This window comes from Hylobates moloch, unplaced genomic scaffold, assembly GCF_009828535.3.
Source record: "Hylobates moloch isolate HMO894 unplaced genomic scaffold, HMol_V3 SCAFFOLD_5, whole genome shotgun sequence".
Lineage (NCBI taxonomy): Eukaryota > Metazoa > Chordata > Mammalia > Primates > Hylobatidae > Hylobates > Hylobates moloch.
In genome coordinates, this window is record NW_026652280.1 from 77,613,008 (window position 1) to 77,629,107 (window position 16,100).

General features: G+C 38.3%; 1 protein-coding gene across 3 annotated transcripts in view; it reads right to left on the reverse strand.

Moving 5' to 3' along the window:
- Positions 1–1,650: 1,650 nt before the first annotated feature.
- GLYATL2 (glycine-N-acyltransferase like 2) overlaps positions 1,651–16,100 on the reverse strand; it is a 63,119-nt gene continuing 48,669 nt past the window's right edge. For 2 of the 3 annotated variants that reach the window (XM_058438721.1, XM_058438722.1), the window contains exons 3-8: positions 10,197–10,287; positions 7,142–7,259; positions 5,870–5,977; positions 4,856–4,982; positions 4,600–4,762; positions 1,764–2,426 (exon numbers count right to left, since the gene is read on the reverse strand). In XM_058438721.1, coding sequence (XP_058294704.1) covers positions 2,018–2,426; positions 4,600–4,762; positions 4,856–4,982; positions 5,870–5,977; positions 7,142–7,219 — 885 coding nt within the window. In that variant the 5' untranslated portion in view covers positions 7,220–7,259; positions 10,197–10,287 and the 3' untranslated portion in view covers positions 1,764–2,017. Of the gene's footprint in view, positions 2,427–4,599; positions 4,763–4,855; positions 4,983–5,869; positions 5,978–7,141; positions 7,260–10,196; positions 10,288–16,100 lie in introns of all 3 variants that reach the window. The other variant, XM_032151805.2, reaches the window with a different exon arrangement.

The following is a 16,100-nucleotide window of genomic DNA, read 5'->3' on the forward strand; positions in this document are numbered from 1 at the left end:
CTATGATTACTTCAATACTATCTTGAGTCAGCACTTTCTACTTTTAAGTTATACAGCCAAGGTGTGTCATGGCTGCCGGAAGATTTGATCATAAGGACCAAGTCCTAAAATGTAAATTAGGATAGGAAAAGTGGAGTCTGGAGAGAAGCTAAGTCCTTAAGTTCCTGGCTCACTGTAAAGGCAGAGTGCCTGGGAGCTTCTCTCTTTTCAGAGAATGACAGGGATGTTCAGACTGTGGTCCCCTATTGTGGGTTGACTGTATCATCTCTACCAGCCTTGGTAGGCACCTATCTTCAAGTACCAAGGATATTTTGAAGATGAAGATGTTGATTCTATTTTGCCTAAATTTAACTAAACCTTTTATCTATGGTGTCTTCTCCCCCAAATCCCTTCTATGAATGTGCTCTGATTACTTTTCCTTTTTTCTTTTTTTTTTGAGACGAGGTCTTGCTCTGTTACCAGTCTGGACTACAGTGGCACAATCTCGGCTCACTGCAACCTCCGACTCCCTGGTTCAAGTGACTCCCCTGCCTCAGCCTCCCGAGTAGCTGAGACTCCAGGCACCCGCCACCACACCCGGCTAATTTTTGTATTTTTAGTAGAGACTGGGTTTTACCATGTTGGCCAGGATGGTCTCGATCTCGGGACCTCACAATCTGCCAGCCTTGGCCTCCCAATGTGCTGGGATTACAGGTGTGAGCCACCGTGCTCGGCCAACTACCAATTTTTAAAAATGATCTTTACCCTTAAGTCATAGTTGATAGGATATGAGATAGATAAGGTCTCAAGCTAGAGTAAGTTCCGTTTTCCATCAACATGGACCTGGAATATAGAAATGATGACCAGACTTGGACTGAGAACATTTAAATTCTGAAAGTATGAGGTAACTTTGCTCAGGAAAAAGCATACACTTATACATATACGGGGTGGCTGAATAATGCCTCTCCAAAAATATCAAGGTCCTAATCCCTAGAAGCTTTGAGTGTTATATGGCAAAACAGACTTCACAGGTGTGATTAAGTTAACAATCTTGAGATGGGGAGATTATCCTGGATTATCCAGGTTGGTCCTAAGTATATGCAAGTGTCCTTCTAAAAGGGAGGCAGAGGGAGATTTGACTGTAGAAGAGAAGAAGGTGATGCGATGATGATGAAAGCAAAGAGATAAAAGATGATGTGATACAGAGACACAAGCTAAGGAGTGAGGACAGCCTCTATGATCTGGAAACGGCAAGGGAGTTGATTTACCCGTATAACCTCCAGAAGGAACTGTACCCGCCAACATGTTGGGTTTAGCCTCATAAATCCTATTCTGAACTTCTGATTGCCATAAATATAACACATTGTGTTGCTTTAAGTCATAATATTTATCATAATTTGTTATAATGGCAAAACTAATACATCATAGACATAAAAATTATCTTGAAAATTTAAAGTTAAGCTTTAAATTTGCAGCTCAACCTAGCAACCCCTTGTAATAAAAAGCAAGTTAGAAAACCAAATTTTCACTCATGGCCACAAAATTTAATTTAGCAGAGCATCTCAAAGCTCCTCAGAGGGTACTCAGAATAAAAAGCAATGATGCTGAGGGCTTTTTAAAAATCCTTTGGATAACTTTGTAGAAGGAAGGGAAGAATACCAGAGGAGACACTTTTAAAAGCAGATTTTTTATTTTAACAAGCAAGTCATAAAAGTGAATTTTTTCATGAAAGAAATTGTCTTCATTTAAGAAAGTGTTGCCGTTAAAGGGTTATCTTGGCACTAATGATTGGCATTGGGTGATTTTAATTCTGAGATGTCTGTCATCATAAAGGAAATTATGAGACCATAAGATTGAACTTCTAATTTTCTGTAAGAATATAGAGGAGAAGGAGGGTAAAAATGTTAAGGGTGAGCATAAGTAATACACAGATCCTAGATAAGCAGTTGCATTTTGTGCTAATGTAGATCACAATGCTTGTGTTTGAATTAATGTTTTTTTACTGATAAGAAAGATTTGAAATGGACAATGGAATCAATCAACAATATTTCTTGGGGGTGCATTTCCACTGATGCCAACCACAAGGACAAATCTTAAACCCCAAATTTTTCAGTGCCTGTAGGCTTTTCTCATTATTGTCTGCCACATGGAAATAAAATGGGATTTCTTTTTGAGAAAGATACTTTTCAAGATGATAACCAATTTGCAACATGTTGCCTTGGTGTCTGTATTTGGGGACAGTATAACCCATTCTCAACTCACAGGACTGTTCCATCACAATCCAAGAGACAAGCTGCCCCTCTGGACCCAGCACACCAAATCCTAGAAAATCCTGGAGGCAGCGTTCAATATATTTCAAGCTCCTCTCATTTTTCCCAAAGGCCCAGTGTTCATTTACAAGACCTGCATGTGAAGCATCTAAGAACATGTTTGAAAAGTTTCCTTCCCTGTGAAGAAAAAGAATTTAACATTTATTCAGCCAATATTACCAAACACTGGAATTGCAAAAAATAAACATAACACCATTCCTTTCCTTAAGGACCCTACAGCCTAGAGGAGGCAATAGATGCATAACAACTGCGTTTTCTATTTCTGCTTCAAAATGTTTCCAAATAGTTGATGGGGGAACACTATGTGTTTTACGGCCCATTTAATAGCAGAGAGACAGCATGATATATTACAGGACATCTCAAAATATCCCACTAAGTGCCTTAAGGAAGAAAATGAACACATGTCCCTAAAAGAGTGAGAATATAGACCAGAGAAGCCCTCCACATGGCTGAATTTACTTGAAAGATGATGTATGAAACCATGTGCATTTTGAGTTCTACTCCACAAGATATCTAAATATACAAGATAGTATTTCATTGAACAGATATTCCAATCAAACATATTTTACAGGAAGATGAGAACAATGCTGATCTTACATCTTCATGTGTCCCAAAGCCCTTCATCACATACCCAGAAATGCAGTTTAAGAAGCTGCAATATAGGAAAAAGAATACTACACTTTTGGTGCTAACCATTGGGATTCTAATCCTGATTATTTTCTTTTGGAAAAGTTATGTTTTCTTGTTTACTCGGTTTTCTTGCTTGTGAAATTACAGTAATATCCTCTGTAAATATGGGGATGGTGGAAGAGAGATCTCCAGGAAGTTTTGCCCCTCTCCAGGGAGGAAGAGTTTTGAGAAGTTTGTCAGTTTCTGAGTCACTTCATGTTTGCCAGTGGGTGGGTAACAGAACGCTAAGTTTTCTATGGGTGATGCTTTGTTTTTGCTCACTTCACCTGATCCTGGACTTGCTTCCTGAAAGATCTCAAGTACCCTTTTCTGTACCCTCTCCTGTGGATAGACAAACCTAGAATGGCAAGATACCAAGATATCGATGTAGGCTTAGAGGAATCACCTTAGGGCAGGTATTTTGCGCCAGATTTCCAGAGTTATACTACTAAATATTATTTAATCCCCATTTATCATTTTCCCTGTGTATATGTTTCCCTTAAGTGTCTCATGTGAACACTGGTGGGGCAAAGCAGGATTTGAACAGTGTTGACTTTTCTGGCTAAATCAAATGTATCTGTGAGTGTGTGTTTAAATTCTATTTATTTTTTCAATTAGTAATACAATTATAAAGCATAAATGGATTACTAGAGGAAAGCAAATCTCTCTTCTTTCTCTGATCTCCTATTACCCAGTTATTTCTCTAGAAGCAATCACTAATGCCAATATATTTTTACAACTTTCCAGTTATTCTATGCAATTTTAGATGTATATGTACATTTGTTTATTTACACAAATGGTAGCATATTATATACATTGTTCTATCCACCTTATTTTTTCTTGTAGCAATCTATTTTGGAAATATTTTATAGTCTGTCGTGTAAGAGTTGCTTCATTCTTTTTAATGGCTGCATAGTATTCTAATGTTTCAATGTACCACAATAAACGTATCCATTTCCCCATTATTGGATGTTTAGGTTGTTTCATAAGTTATGATATCACACATTAAATTCATGGAAATCTTGCCATCTAGTTTGGTAACATCATTTATTTAGTATGCATATTCTTTGACTCAACAATTTTAATTCTAGTAATTCATCTTTCAGATATATTTACACAACTGTGCAATGATCTATTTATGATGATATTCATTGCAGAAGTTGCAGTAAAGTATGTATACATGTTGCAAAAATAAATACATAACTCATATAGGGTACTAAAAGCATACATATCAGTGTCAAAAATATTTACACCTGGCAGGGGAACCCAAGTGGACAGATTTTATTTTTTATTTTATATACTTATGTATTTTCTATAAGCATGCAGCATTTTGTAAGACATAAATAGTTTCAGTAAACATTTTTTGATGTCACCATGATGTCCATTACCCTCTCAGAAGGATCCTTGTGAGCCCTAAGTGAAGTAATATGCATAAAGACCTTCTCTAATGAAGGCTCTGTCCATGCTCAGTACACAGTTGCTAACATAACTCCCTTTATTTACCCATGCAATTGTGTACCCCATCATAATTTAGTCTCAAATCCTACATTTCCAAGTACAGCCTTTGTGGCAACTCAATAATTCTATCAAGGAATTTGGGAAGCAAAAGGTAAAATCTTACTTGTTATCATCATCCACTTTAAATAACTCCATCTTCTCATTACTTGAGGTCTTGTGCTTCTTTGGTAATTCCGGTATAAAGAGCATGGTTTTCATGTAATCTACCTGCACTGATTTTGAAGTTGCAGCCTTTCTTATTGCTTCATCCAGGCCCTCTTGGCAACCTGGAGAAAGCAGAAAGACAAGTACTGCTTTATGCCTTCCATATCGGCTAGGAATAAACCATGGATCTTTTTCTTTTAACTCAGGCTAGTTACCTTGGATCTGCAAAGTTTGCTCCCAGTTGATTACACTGGAGTATGACAGGACTTCCTCTAACTTGTCAGGAGCTTTGGTGAAGATGTGGTAAGTGTTGGTATAATGATCCTGGTCATCTTTCATCTCCTGATATAACAAATATCAATTATATTTACATAGCACTACAATTTACAAAATGTTCTTGCATAGGTCTAGAGTGCTAGAGATTTAATTGTTTGAAATATTCTGTTTTTCTGAGATAGGTGTAGAAAATGGCCTTGGAGTCACTTCAAGAATAACTCACTCTTGATACACTGAAGATTGTTTCTTTCTTTTAGGGCACTAAAGTGATCTGCCCTTGAGAGGGTGAGTAAATAACTCCATTGTCTAGAATGGGAAGTGTACCCAAAATGGTGTATGTTAAGGATTTAAAAGTGAAGGTGCCTAAGGTATGGAAAGAAATACAAAGAACAGGTTTGGCAAGGCTCCGGATTTTTGACAAGGTGTCACCTGTGCTAATCCTGACCCAGCACTCTGGGGCTGGCTCAGTGATTGGCTCTTGGTGTGCATGTGAATAGATGAAGTTTCGGAAAGAACCATCATTCCAGAGCCAGAGTAGTACCTAGAATAGACAGCTCAGTCTGCCTCCATATGCCTGCCTACCCTCTGCTGTTGACACTTCCCCTTGGGAGTCCTTGCAGGTGAAAACACTTCTTAATCACTTTCAGCCATAGAAGTCTAGGTTGTGATGTATTCCTATGATCAAATCTTGATAGAATAGATTGACTGGGTGGAATCCTAATTTTATTTACACATCCTGGATTACTGATCACTGGATCTAAGTTCAAGCCTTATCTCACTGCCTTACCCTCTCTCCCAAACAGCCCTTCCAAAACCTGCATACATCAACAGTGTCAATGTTCTTCTCACCACCCCTCATTTCCCTCATTGCCATGCAGTTTCAGTTCCCTCATTGCCATGCAGAGAACGTCTGGAGAGTGACTACCCTGGTATTCAGTAACTATTGCTCCTACCTGTTTCTGAGGCCGAGTAATGACGATCTGGTAATCTGGCCAGGCATCTACCAGCACCTCCATGTTGAAAGGGTTTTTATCTTTTATGTTGAAAATGGCACCATATACCTACAATGCAACAGAACAAAGCAGGAGAGGATGAAGTTCTTCTCCAAAGTCTTATATGTGGAGAAATAAGACATGGCATGAGAAATAAGGATAAGAAGTCTAGGAGGGCTTAGGATGGGGCCAGTGCTTCCAGGATGGCTCATTGGGCTACTCATTGAGAGTTATGCTGCTAGAGGGCCCAATAAGCATCCACAAAAATCCAAGTTAATGCCTGAGTCATTAGGAACTGGCTTCCCTGATATTCATTCATTTCTAAAAAATTCATGTCATTTTCTCATTTTTTTCTTTCTTTATTTCATAACATAGTATTTATTTGGCATCTATTATGTATCAGGTCTGTCTTAAGCATGAAAAACTCAAAGGTGAATATGATATGGCTGCAACCCTAAAGTTAAGTTTAGAAGGATAGAGAGTACATAGTTCAACCATCGTAGGACATGTGGTCTGAGTGATATATGTATATGGTGGTACAGGATCCCAAGGAGGAAAAGCACTACCTGTCTAGGAAGTGATAAGGAAACTTACAGTATCAGAAGCAATATCTGAACTGGGTCTTGATGAATATGTTATGCCTTTTTCTGGCAAACTAGAGAATGAGAGCAAGTTATTACAAGTAGGAGAAAAAGCATGAGTGAAATGACTAAGAGTATGGCAGATTATATCATGCCTACTGAACTGTGAGGGGCTCAATATTTGTAGCATGTGGTATATGGCAGGAGAATATTGAGAGGCAAAATAAAAAAGGCTGGAGAATTTTGGGATAAACCCTGTAACCCAATTAAGCCCTAGAGATGGACTCTGCAAATTTGCTATGGCAAATTTTAAAACCAGGGAGTGATATGATCCTATATGTGTCATATAGATGACTCTCATCACAAAGTTGTAACTAGGCTGTTAAGATTGGAGACAAGGAGGTATTGCAATTACCAGGAAGAAATGACAAAGTACACCAAAGACAGCAGAAGGATAAATTCAAAAGATGTTTAAGAGGTCACAAAAAGGAAGCAAAGTAGGTGATTGACTGAATGTAGATATTAAGGTCATCTTTGCACAGATTCTCACTTTAGACTTGCATTCCCATCTCCCCATTAAGGTTATGAACCCTGAATCTGTCCTCCTCTCAACTCAACCCTCTTCTCCTTTGATCTCCTCCTACTCCGTTACCTTTATGGATTCAGGGATGCTCTTTTCTAAGGATTTATACAGAATCTGCAGCTTCTGAGCATTATGAAGCACAAGCATCTTATGTAGCACTTCAGTTTCTTTCCCTCAAGAAGATGATCTAAGGAAATAAACACAAAAACAGAAATACCTAGAGAGATATGATAGGTGTCCAGAAAGAAGAGGAAGGAGAAGTCACCAGGGATATCATACACTATTAGCAGTAATGGGCTTTAGAAATTATCTAGTCCAAACTTTTCAGTTTACAAATGAGAAACTAAAGCCCAGAGGTGCAACTAGACCTCAAGGCTCCTTAGTAATCTCCATACAATTCCAGTTAAAAAGTACATTAACATATCTGGCAAAATATATCTCCCATGCTCATTTGATTCAAATCAGTAAAAGAATATGGAGAGTGAATGGCTTCAGCTGTCCAGACACAAATAAAAAATAATGCATCTCTTCAGGGATTGTCTCTCTGGACAGCCCCCCAACCCCAAGCATTGAAACACTTGCTCTAATGTTCCCATAGCATGGGTACTATTTTCAGCTATGAAGAAAGAATGTAATCTTCTGAAAAAAAAAAAACACCTTGCAGACTATATTGTGCGTAGTCCCTTTTCTCCTAAGGAACAAACCCATAGGAAGAAAAAATTGTTGATTAGTGATGATACCACCAAGTAGAAATTGGCAATATCTAGCAATTGGAATTATATGTTAGCAACCTTAAAAATAAACCAAACCCTTTTATTCAGTAATTCCACATCTAGAAAGTCATCCCAAGGAAATAAAAATAGATATGTTTAAGGAGGTAAACATAAGAAAATTTATTGTAATATCATACTGCATATTAGATATAACACAAAATTCATTATGAAGAAATGATCAAGTTGATGATGGTATATCCAAATAATAGATTACCAGGCAACTATCAAAATGATGTCTTTGAAGAGTGTATAATGACATAGGAAAACGTCTGAGTTACAAAGTCAGGAAAACATATGATGTAATCCCAAATTAATAATATAAAGATGCAGGCCAGGTGCAGTGGCTCAGCCTGTAATCCCAGCACTTTGGGAGGCCAAGGCGGGCAGATCACAAGGTCAGGAGTTTGAGATCAGCCTGGCCAACATAGCGAAACCCCGTCTCTACTAAAAATACAAAAAACTACCCAGGTGTGGTGGTGAGTCTCAGTAGTCCCAGCTACTCAGGAGGCTGAGGCAGGAGAATCACTTGAACCAAGGAAGAGGAGGTTGCAGTGATCTGATATCACACCACTGCATTCCAGCCTGGGTGACAGTGTGAGGCTCTATCTCAAAAAATAAAGTAAAATAAAATAAATTAAAATAAAATAAAAATTAAAAAATAATAATATAAAGATGCATAGGTGAATGGTTATCTGTGTATATGTACATTTGCATATACCCACCTGAAAGTCTTTCTGAAACAAAGTAGTATATAAATAAGATATAAATATGAACTTTTGAACTTTTTTCCAGCCATATACACATGGCTGACAATATATATAAATATGTAATACCTCATATGATACTTGAAGGCAATATATAAGAATGGACATATTTTCCAAGAACCAACAAATAGAAAATTTTCTACACCATTTTGATGGTTTGCAAGGAAGCCATTAATATTTTTTGCAATCCTAGAAAACTCAGTACATATGACATCTATGTATGCATGTATATATGTAAGTATATAGCCATAATCAATACAAAAGGAAGCACAGTGGCTAACAACATGGGCTTTGGAATCAAACAAACCAAAACTCCACCCCTGGCTCCTCCTCTGGCTATCTGGGTCACCTTAGGTAAGTCAAATTATTTGAGTCTCTGCCTCAGTTGCATTATCTATAAAATGGGGATAGTAATATCTACTTTGTAGGTTGTCATGAGGATTTCATTGCCAGAAAAGGTATGTGAAGTGTTTAGCATGGTGGTAATTTGTGTATATACAAGGTTCTGAAGGACATTTTAAAGACCTTTAATCCAGTGAAGGTGACCATTCCACTGGACAGAAACATAAATGAAGAAAACTGCAACTTCAAAGATGGACTATATGTAACTTGCTTGAATAAATCTATTGACACAAAATAGATATTTTGAGGCAAACCACAGATCTAGAAAAAGCTAATGTGTTTCTGTCACTGTCTAGGATGATGGGTGCACTAACCAAATGGCACAGAATTCTGCCCATTCTGCAGGCTTTGGTAGCATATTCCACAGAGGAGAGCAATCAACTTCAAGGAAAGAGTGACCAAAGCAGTCAAAGGCTGCTGAGAAGCTAAAAGATGTGAGTACTAAAGATGGCAGTGCATTTTGGAGTTAGGAGTTGATTACTGACTTGGTAAGAGATGTGGAATGAAATGTGAGGAAGTGAAGGTAACTTTTTCAAAGAGCTTGACCAGGAAAGGAAGAAGAACATGAGAGTATCGAAGGACAGAGTAGGAGCCAAGAAGAGAATGGGAGTTTCAGGTACCACAGACATGAATAGGATGTAGCAGAAGTTTGTTGGAGAGAAAAATTAGGATGTCAGGTGCCAAATGTTTCAATAAATGGAGAGAAATTTGGCAGAGAGCAACAGAAAAACATTGTTTTATTCTAGCCACATGATACAGAAGGAAGAAGGAAGATTTTTCTATGCTAATAAACCAATAATACTTTAGAAGCAGGATTGGAGGCAAGGAGAATACGGATTCTTTTTTTTTTTTTTTTTTTTTTTTTTTGCTAACAGTATTACTATGCACATCTAGAGAGTGTCACAGAAAGGTACAAGCATATTGATAACTTATAATTCAAGGAAAGCATTTGGACATTTTACAAATTCAAAAGGATACGCACTGGCTTTTTCTGAAGTATTTCCAGTTTCAGGTACCTAAAAGGTTTTGAAGAATTCATTCTCAACATTGAGACCCTGGGGAGTGCTCCTTCCAAGGGTTTGCAGGGGAAAAGAAATACATTGACAAATACAAATGATTTAGAACAAGAATCCAAATTAATTGAACTGCCAAGATAAAAAGGCTGTTCTAAATAATTCTGCTTACCTGAAGTTTCTTTGCAGAGCTGTAGGCACACTGCCTGCTGCACTTTCTCAGTATGGCAATGGAAAGGTTTCTGTAGCTAACACTCTATGGACTGAAACACAATAAAATTCAACTGACTCACGCTGTCACTGTTAAGCATAAAGCTTCAGGAAGTTATGGGTTCCTGTAGATTAAACCAGACGTTCTGTCCATAGACAAGAAATCAGAGGCTTTGTGGACCAGAGGAAGACTGAGAATATGTTCCGTATTGAGCAGCTTCTACAATTCTAAGAAGTTTTACTCAAGAAGCTTTTGATTTATATATAACCTCTTGTAGCTGAAAGGCTATTCTAGAACAATATTAAGTCAATTTTCCATTGTTGGCAAAAATAGCACAGCTGCAGCGTTATTCAAATGATGTCAGTAGAGCAAACAAAGAGTTGGAAAGTTTGATTTCAATGCAAAATACCTGGCTTAATACTTTCAACCATTTGTGGCTTGGAAAAAATCAAGAATGCCTCAAGGAAGTTACTGTAATAATGAGAACTCAGTTTCATATACCTTGTCCTCTGGTTGTCTAAATTGGAGCAACAGGGAGGGGCATTGTAAGTTTAAGAAGAAAAATCAATTACTGGAGAAAAGTTTCGGAGGGACTGGAATTAGCTTTGTAACAGAGACAAAATTGTTTTTCAATATGTGCTCCTCACACCATCTACTTCAAGATCAATTAGGCTTGTTTGTTAACAGTACAAGAACTTTTCCAGATCAGGTAAATCAGAGGTTCCCAGAGTGCCTGGCAATCTGTATGTTATAAAAAGCTATCTAAAAGAATCTGATCAACATTACATTTTGAAGACATTGAGATTAAAACATGGGAAAATATAAGTTATAAAATTTTTATACTGGGTGCAGTGGCTCACATCGGTAATACCAGCTACTTGGGAAGCTGAGGCAGGGCAGGCGGATCGCTTGAGGGCAGAAATTTGATACAAGCCAGGGCAACCCAATAAAACCCTAATCTTTAAAATTTTGGTTTTTAATTAGCCAGATGTAGTGGCATGTGTCTATAGTCCCAAATACTCAGCAAACTGAGATGGAAAGATTACTCGAGCCCAGAAATTTGAGATCTCAGTAAGCTATTTCACCACTGCACTTCAGCCTGGGGAACAGGGTGAGATACTATCTCTAATTTAAAAAAAATTTACTCACTTTCTGGAAGTGAAAGAAACTTCACAAATTGTAATCATTTATAACATGAGAAAAGCAAGAGTTATTTTTACACAAATAAGGAAGCTGCTGCTGAGAAAAAAAATAAATGTCTTCCCCCAGGTCACAAAACTAACCAGTGGCAATATCTGGAATATGAGGCCAAATATCGAATTCTTTTAATGACTCTATGATTCCGTAGAGAGTGCTTCTCTACCCTTAGGCAGTTTATATCTTCTTACAAACCTAAATCATCTACTCCAGATGACATATTAAAAATTATCAGTGAGAATTTAATACTATCTGCACATTCTTGCTATGTAAGGCATTGAGTTTTATAGTTTTAGTTACTCTGCTTTTTGAACCAAAAGTGGTTCACATAATCTATCAAAGAATTTTTACATATTCATAAGTGTAAACGATTAATTTGTTAAATCCATATCAAAGTTTATAGAGTTATACAGTAAACTAATCATCCTTTTAAAAAAATGGTCCATTTCAACTAGTCAATACATATTTTTTATTCCATAATTGACAGCACACTGTGGATAGTTGAGAGAACACATTTTTTTTCTATATTGAGTATTACTTAAGTAATTTCTTGAGCCATTAAATATTTTTTATATAGTTTATATTGGGGAGGAGAAGCAAAGCAAGTGGCAGAATAGAAGGCTCCACTAATCATTTCCCCATACCCCACAAGGCACCAAGTTAACAACTACACAGAAAAAAATATCTTCATGAGAGCCAAAAATCAAGTGAGCAGTCACAGTACCTGGTTTTGACTTCATATCCCTGAAAGAGGCACTGAAGAGACAGAAAAAAACAATCTTGAATCACCAACCCCCATCCCTCACAACCTCAGTAGCAGTAGTGTGGTGCACAGTTATCTCTGGGCACAGGGGTAGAAAGAACACAGCAATTATGAGGCATTGAACTCATTGCTGTCATGTTAGACACAAAGGAAAACTAGACCAAACTCAGCTAACACCTGCCCATGGACACAGAGGGAGCATTTAAACCAGTCCTAACCCGAGGGGAATCACCAATCCCAGCAGTCAGAACTTCAGTGCCTGAAAACCTCACCACAGAGGGCCTACAGTTCTCTGTTTCCAAGTAAACTTGAAAGGCAGTGTAAGCCATAAGGACTGCAACTCTTAGGTGAGTCCTAGTGCTAAATTAGGCTCAGAAATTGGGGACTAGGGGGACACTTGACATACTGAGACACCAGCTGGGTCAGTGAAAGGAAAGCTGGTATCACCTCTTCCTTAACCTCAGGCTGCATAGCTCACAGCTTCTAAAGAGACTCCTTCCCTCTGCTTGAGGAATGAAAAAGAAACAGTAAGGTGAACTTCATCTTGCATCTTGGATATCAGCTCAGCCACAACAGGATAAGGCACCAAACAGATTTGTGAGGCCCCCGGCTCCCAGACAACATTTCTAGACATAGGCTTGGCCGGAAGGGAACCCTCTGCATTGAAAAAAAGGATCCAGTCCTCATAGCATTCATCACCTGCTAGAAGATACCCTGAGCCCTGAATAACCTACAGCAGTACCCAGGTACTATTAATACATTGAGGACCTTGAGTGAGCATCTGAGGATAGCAGGTTTCAGGTGAGACTCAGCACATTTCCAGCCGTGGTGGCTCTGGGGCAAGATTCCTTCTGCTTCAGAAATGTGGAAGGAGAAGTAAAGAGACTTTGTTTTGCACCTTAGGTGCCAGCACAGTCACAGCATGGAAGAGCAGCAAGGGGGCTTTTGACATCCCCAATTGCAGGACTTAGCTCTTGAACAGCATTTCTGGACCTTCCATGGGCCAGAAGGAAGCCCACTGCCCTGAAAGGTGAGTCCCAGGCCAGGTAGACTTAACTACAAGCTGATTTAAGAGCCCTTAGGCCTTAAGAGAACACTGGTTGGTAGTCTGGCAACCAGTGGGTAGGGGTGACTATGTGGTGAGACTCCTCTGTCTTTGGAAAGAAAAGAGAAAAGTGGGAAGGACTTCATCTTGTGGTTTGAACGTCAGCTCAACTGCAATATAATAGGACACCAGGTAGCCCTCTAATGTTTTTGACTCTAGTCCCTGACTTCTGGACAGCACATCTGTATCTCAGTTCCTGAGGAATCTCACTGACCTGATGTGAAGGACACAGGCCTGGCTGGCTTTGTTACCTTCTGATTGTAGAGTTCCAGATCCTTGAGTGAACATAGACAGTAGCCAAGGAGTGATTACAGCAGGCCGTGGGCAAGATGCAGTGCTGTGCGGGCCTCAAGCCTGATCTAGCACAGTCATAATGGTGGTGGCCACAGGAGTGCTTATGTCACTCCAACCCCAATTTTAGTTGACTCAGAACAGACAGACTTTTTTTTTTTTTTTTGAGAAAGTAAGGGAAGAAAACAGAACAGTCTCTGCCTGGTAATCCAGAAAATTCTCCCATATCTTCTCCAAGACTATTGAGGCAGTACCTTTATGAGTCTTCAAAAACCACAGTATTACTGGGCTTGAGATGCTCTCTAAAGTAGAGACAGCTTAAATCACAATACCTGTGTATTTTCAAATATCTGGAAAGCCTTTCCAACAAGGATGGCTACAAATAAGCCCAGACGGTGAAGACTAGAGCAAACACCTAACTCTTCAGTGCTCAGACACTGAAGAACATCTACTAGCATCTACACCATTGAGAAAAACGGGACCTCACCAAATCAACTCAATAAGTCACCTGGGACCAATCCTGGAGAAATGGAGATATGTGACCCTTCAGACAGAGAGTTCAGAATACCTGTGTTGAGGAAACTTAAACTTAACACAGAGAAGAAATGCAGAATTCTATCAGATAAATTTAACAAACAGATTGAAATAGTTAAAAAGAATCAGAAATTCTGGAGCTGAAAAATGCAATTGTCATACTGAAGAATCCATCAGAGACCTTTATTCGCAGAATTAACAAAGCAGAAAAAACAATTAGTGAGCTTGAAGACAGGCTATCTAAAAATGCACTTTCAAAAGATACAAAATAAAAAATTAAAAAACAACAAAACACATCTACAGATTCTAGAAAATAGCCTTGAAAGGGCAAATCTAAGAATTATTGGCCTTAAAGAGAAGGTAGAGATGGAGATAGAGGTAGAAAGTTTATTTAAAGAAAAAACAGAGAACTTCCCAATACCAGAGAAAGATATCAGTATCTGAGTACAGCAAAGTTGTAGAACACCAAGCAGATTTAACCCAAAGACTATCTCAAGGCATTTAAAATCAAATTCCCAAAGGTCAAGGAGAAAGAAACATAAAAGCAGCAAGAGAAAAGAAATAAATAACATACAATGGAGATACAGTACATCTGACAGCAGATTTTTCAGTGGAAACCTAGGAGACCATGGCATGACATATTTAAAGTGCTGAAGGAAAAATACCTTTTACCCTAGAATATTATATCTCACAAAAATATTCTCCAAACATGAAGGAAGAATACTTTCCCAGACAAGAGCTGAGGGATTTCATCAATATCAGGCCTTTCCTACAAGAAATGCTAAAGAAAGAACAGAACATTGAGAAAGAAAGGAACATTAATGAGCAATAAATAATCATCAGAAGTTTTAAAACTCACAGGTAATAATAAGTACACAGAAAAAGACAGAATATTATAACACTGTAACTGTGGTGTATAAACTACTTTTATCCTAAGTAGAAACACCTGAGCTCAGGCAATCCACCTACCTTGGCCTCCCAAGGTGCTAAGATTACAGATATGAGCCACCACACCTCACCTATATATCAATAAATTGGAAAACCTGAAAGAAATGACAAATTTCTAGACACATATGATCTACCAAGATTGAACCAGGTCGAAATCCAAAACCTGAACAGACCAATAGCAAGAAACAAGATTGAAGCTATACTAAAGTCTCTCAGTAAAGAAAAGCCCAGGATCTGATAGCTTCACTGCTGAATTCTACCAAACATTTAAAGAAGAATATCAATCCTACTCAAACTTTTCTGAAAAATGCAGGAGAAGGTAGCAAACTAACACAGGAACAGAAAACCAAACACCGCATGTTCTCACTCATAAGTGGGAGTTGAACAATGAGAACACATGGACAAAGGGAGGGGAACATCATACACTGGAGCCTGCTGGCCGGTGGGGGCCTGGGAAAGGGATAGTATTAGGAGAAATACCTAATGTAGATGACAGGTTGATGGGTGCAGCAAACTACCACAGCTCACTTATACCTATGGAATAAAGCTGCATGTTCAGCACATGTATCCCAGAATTTAAAGTTTAATTAAAAAAAGATAAACAATTCCAATAGAAAAATGGAAAAAAGTGAAAAAAAAATAGAGAAGGGAATACTTCCAAACTCGTTCTATGAGGCAAATATTATCCTGATACCAAAACCGAAGACACTTCAAAACACAGAAAACTACAGTTCAATATCTCTGATGAATATTGATGCAAAAATACTCATCAAAATACCAGCAAACCCTAGTAAAAGTGGGCATCTTTGTTGTGTTCCAGATCTTGGAAAAAAGGCTTTCAGCTTTTCCCCATTCAGTGTGATACTAGCTGTAGGTCTGTCATATATAGCTTTTATCCTGTTGAGGTATGTTTCTTCTAGTCCCAGTTTGTTCAGAGCTTTTATTATGAAGAGATGTTGAATCTTATCAAATGCTTTTTCATGGGCGGCAAGCGACCTGAGGCAAGAGACTGAGGGCACGAGCTGTT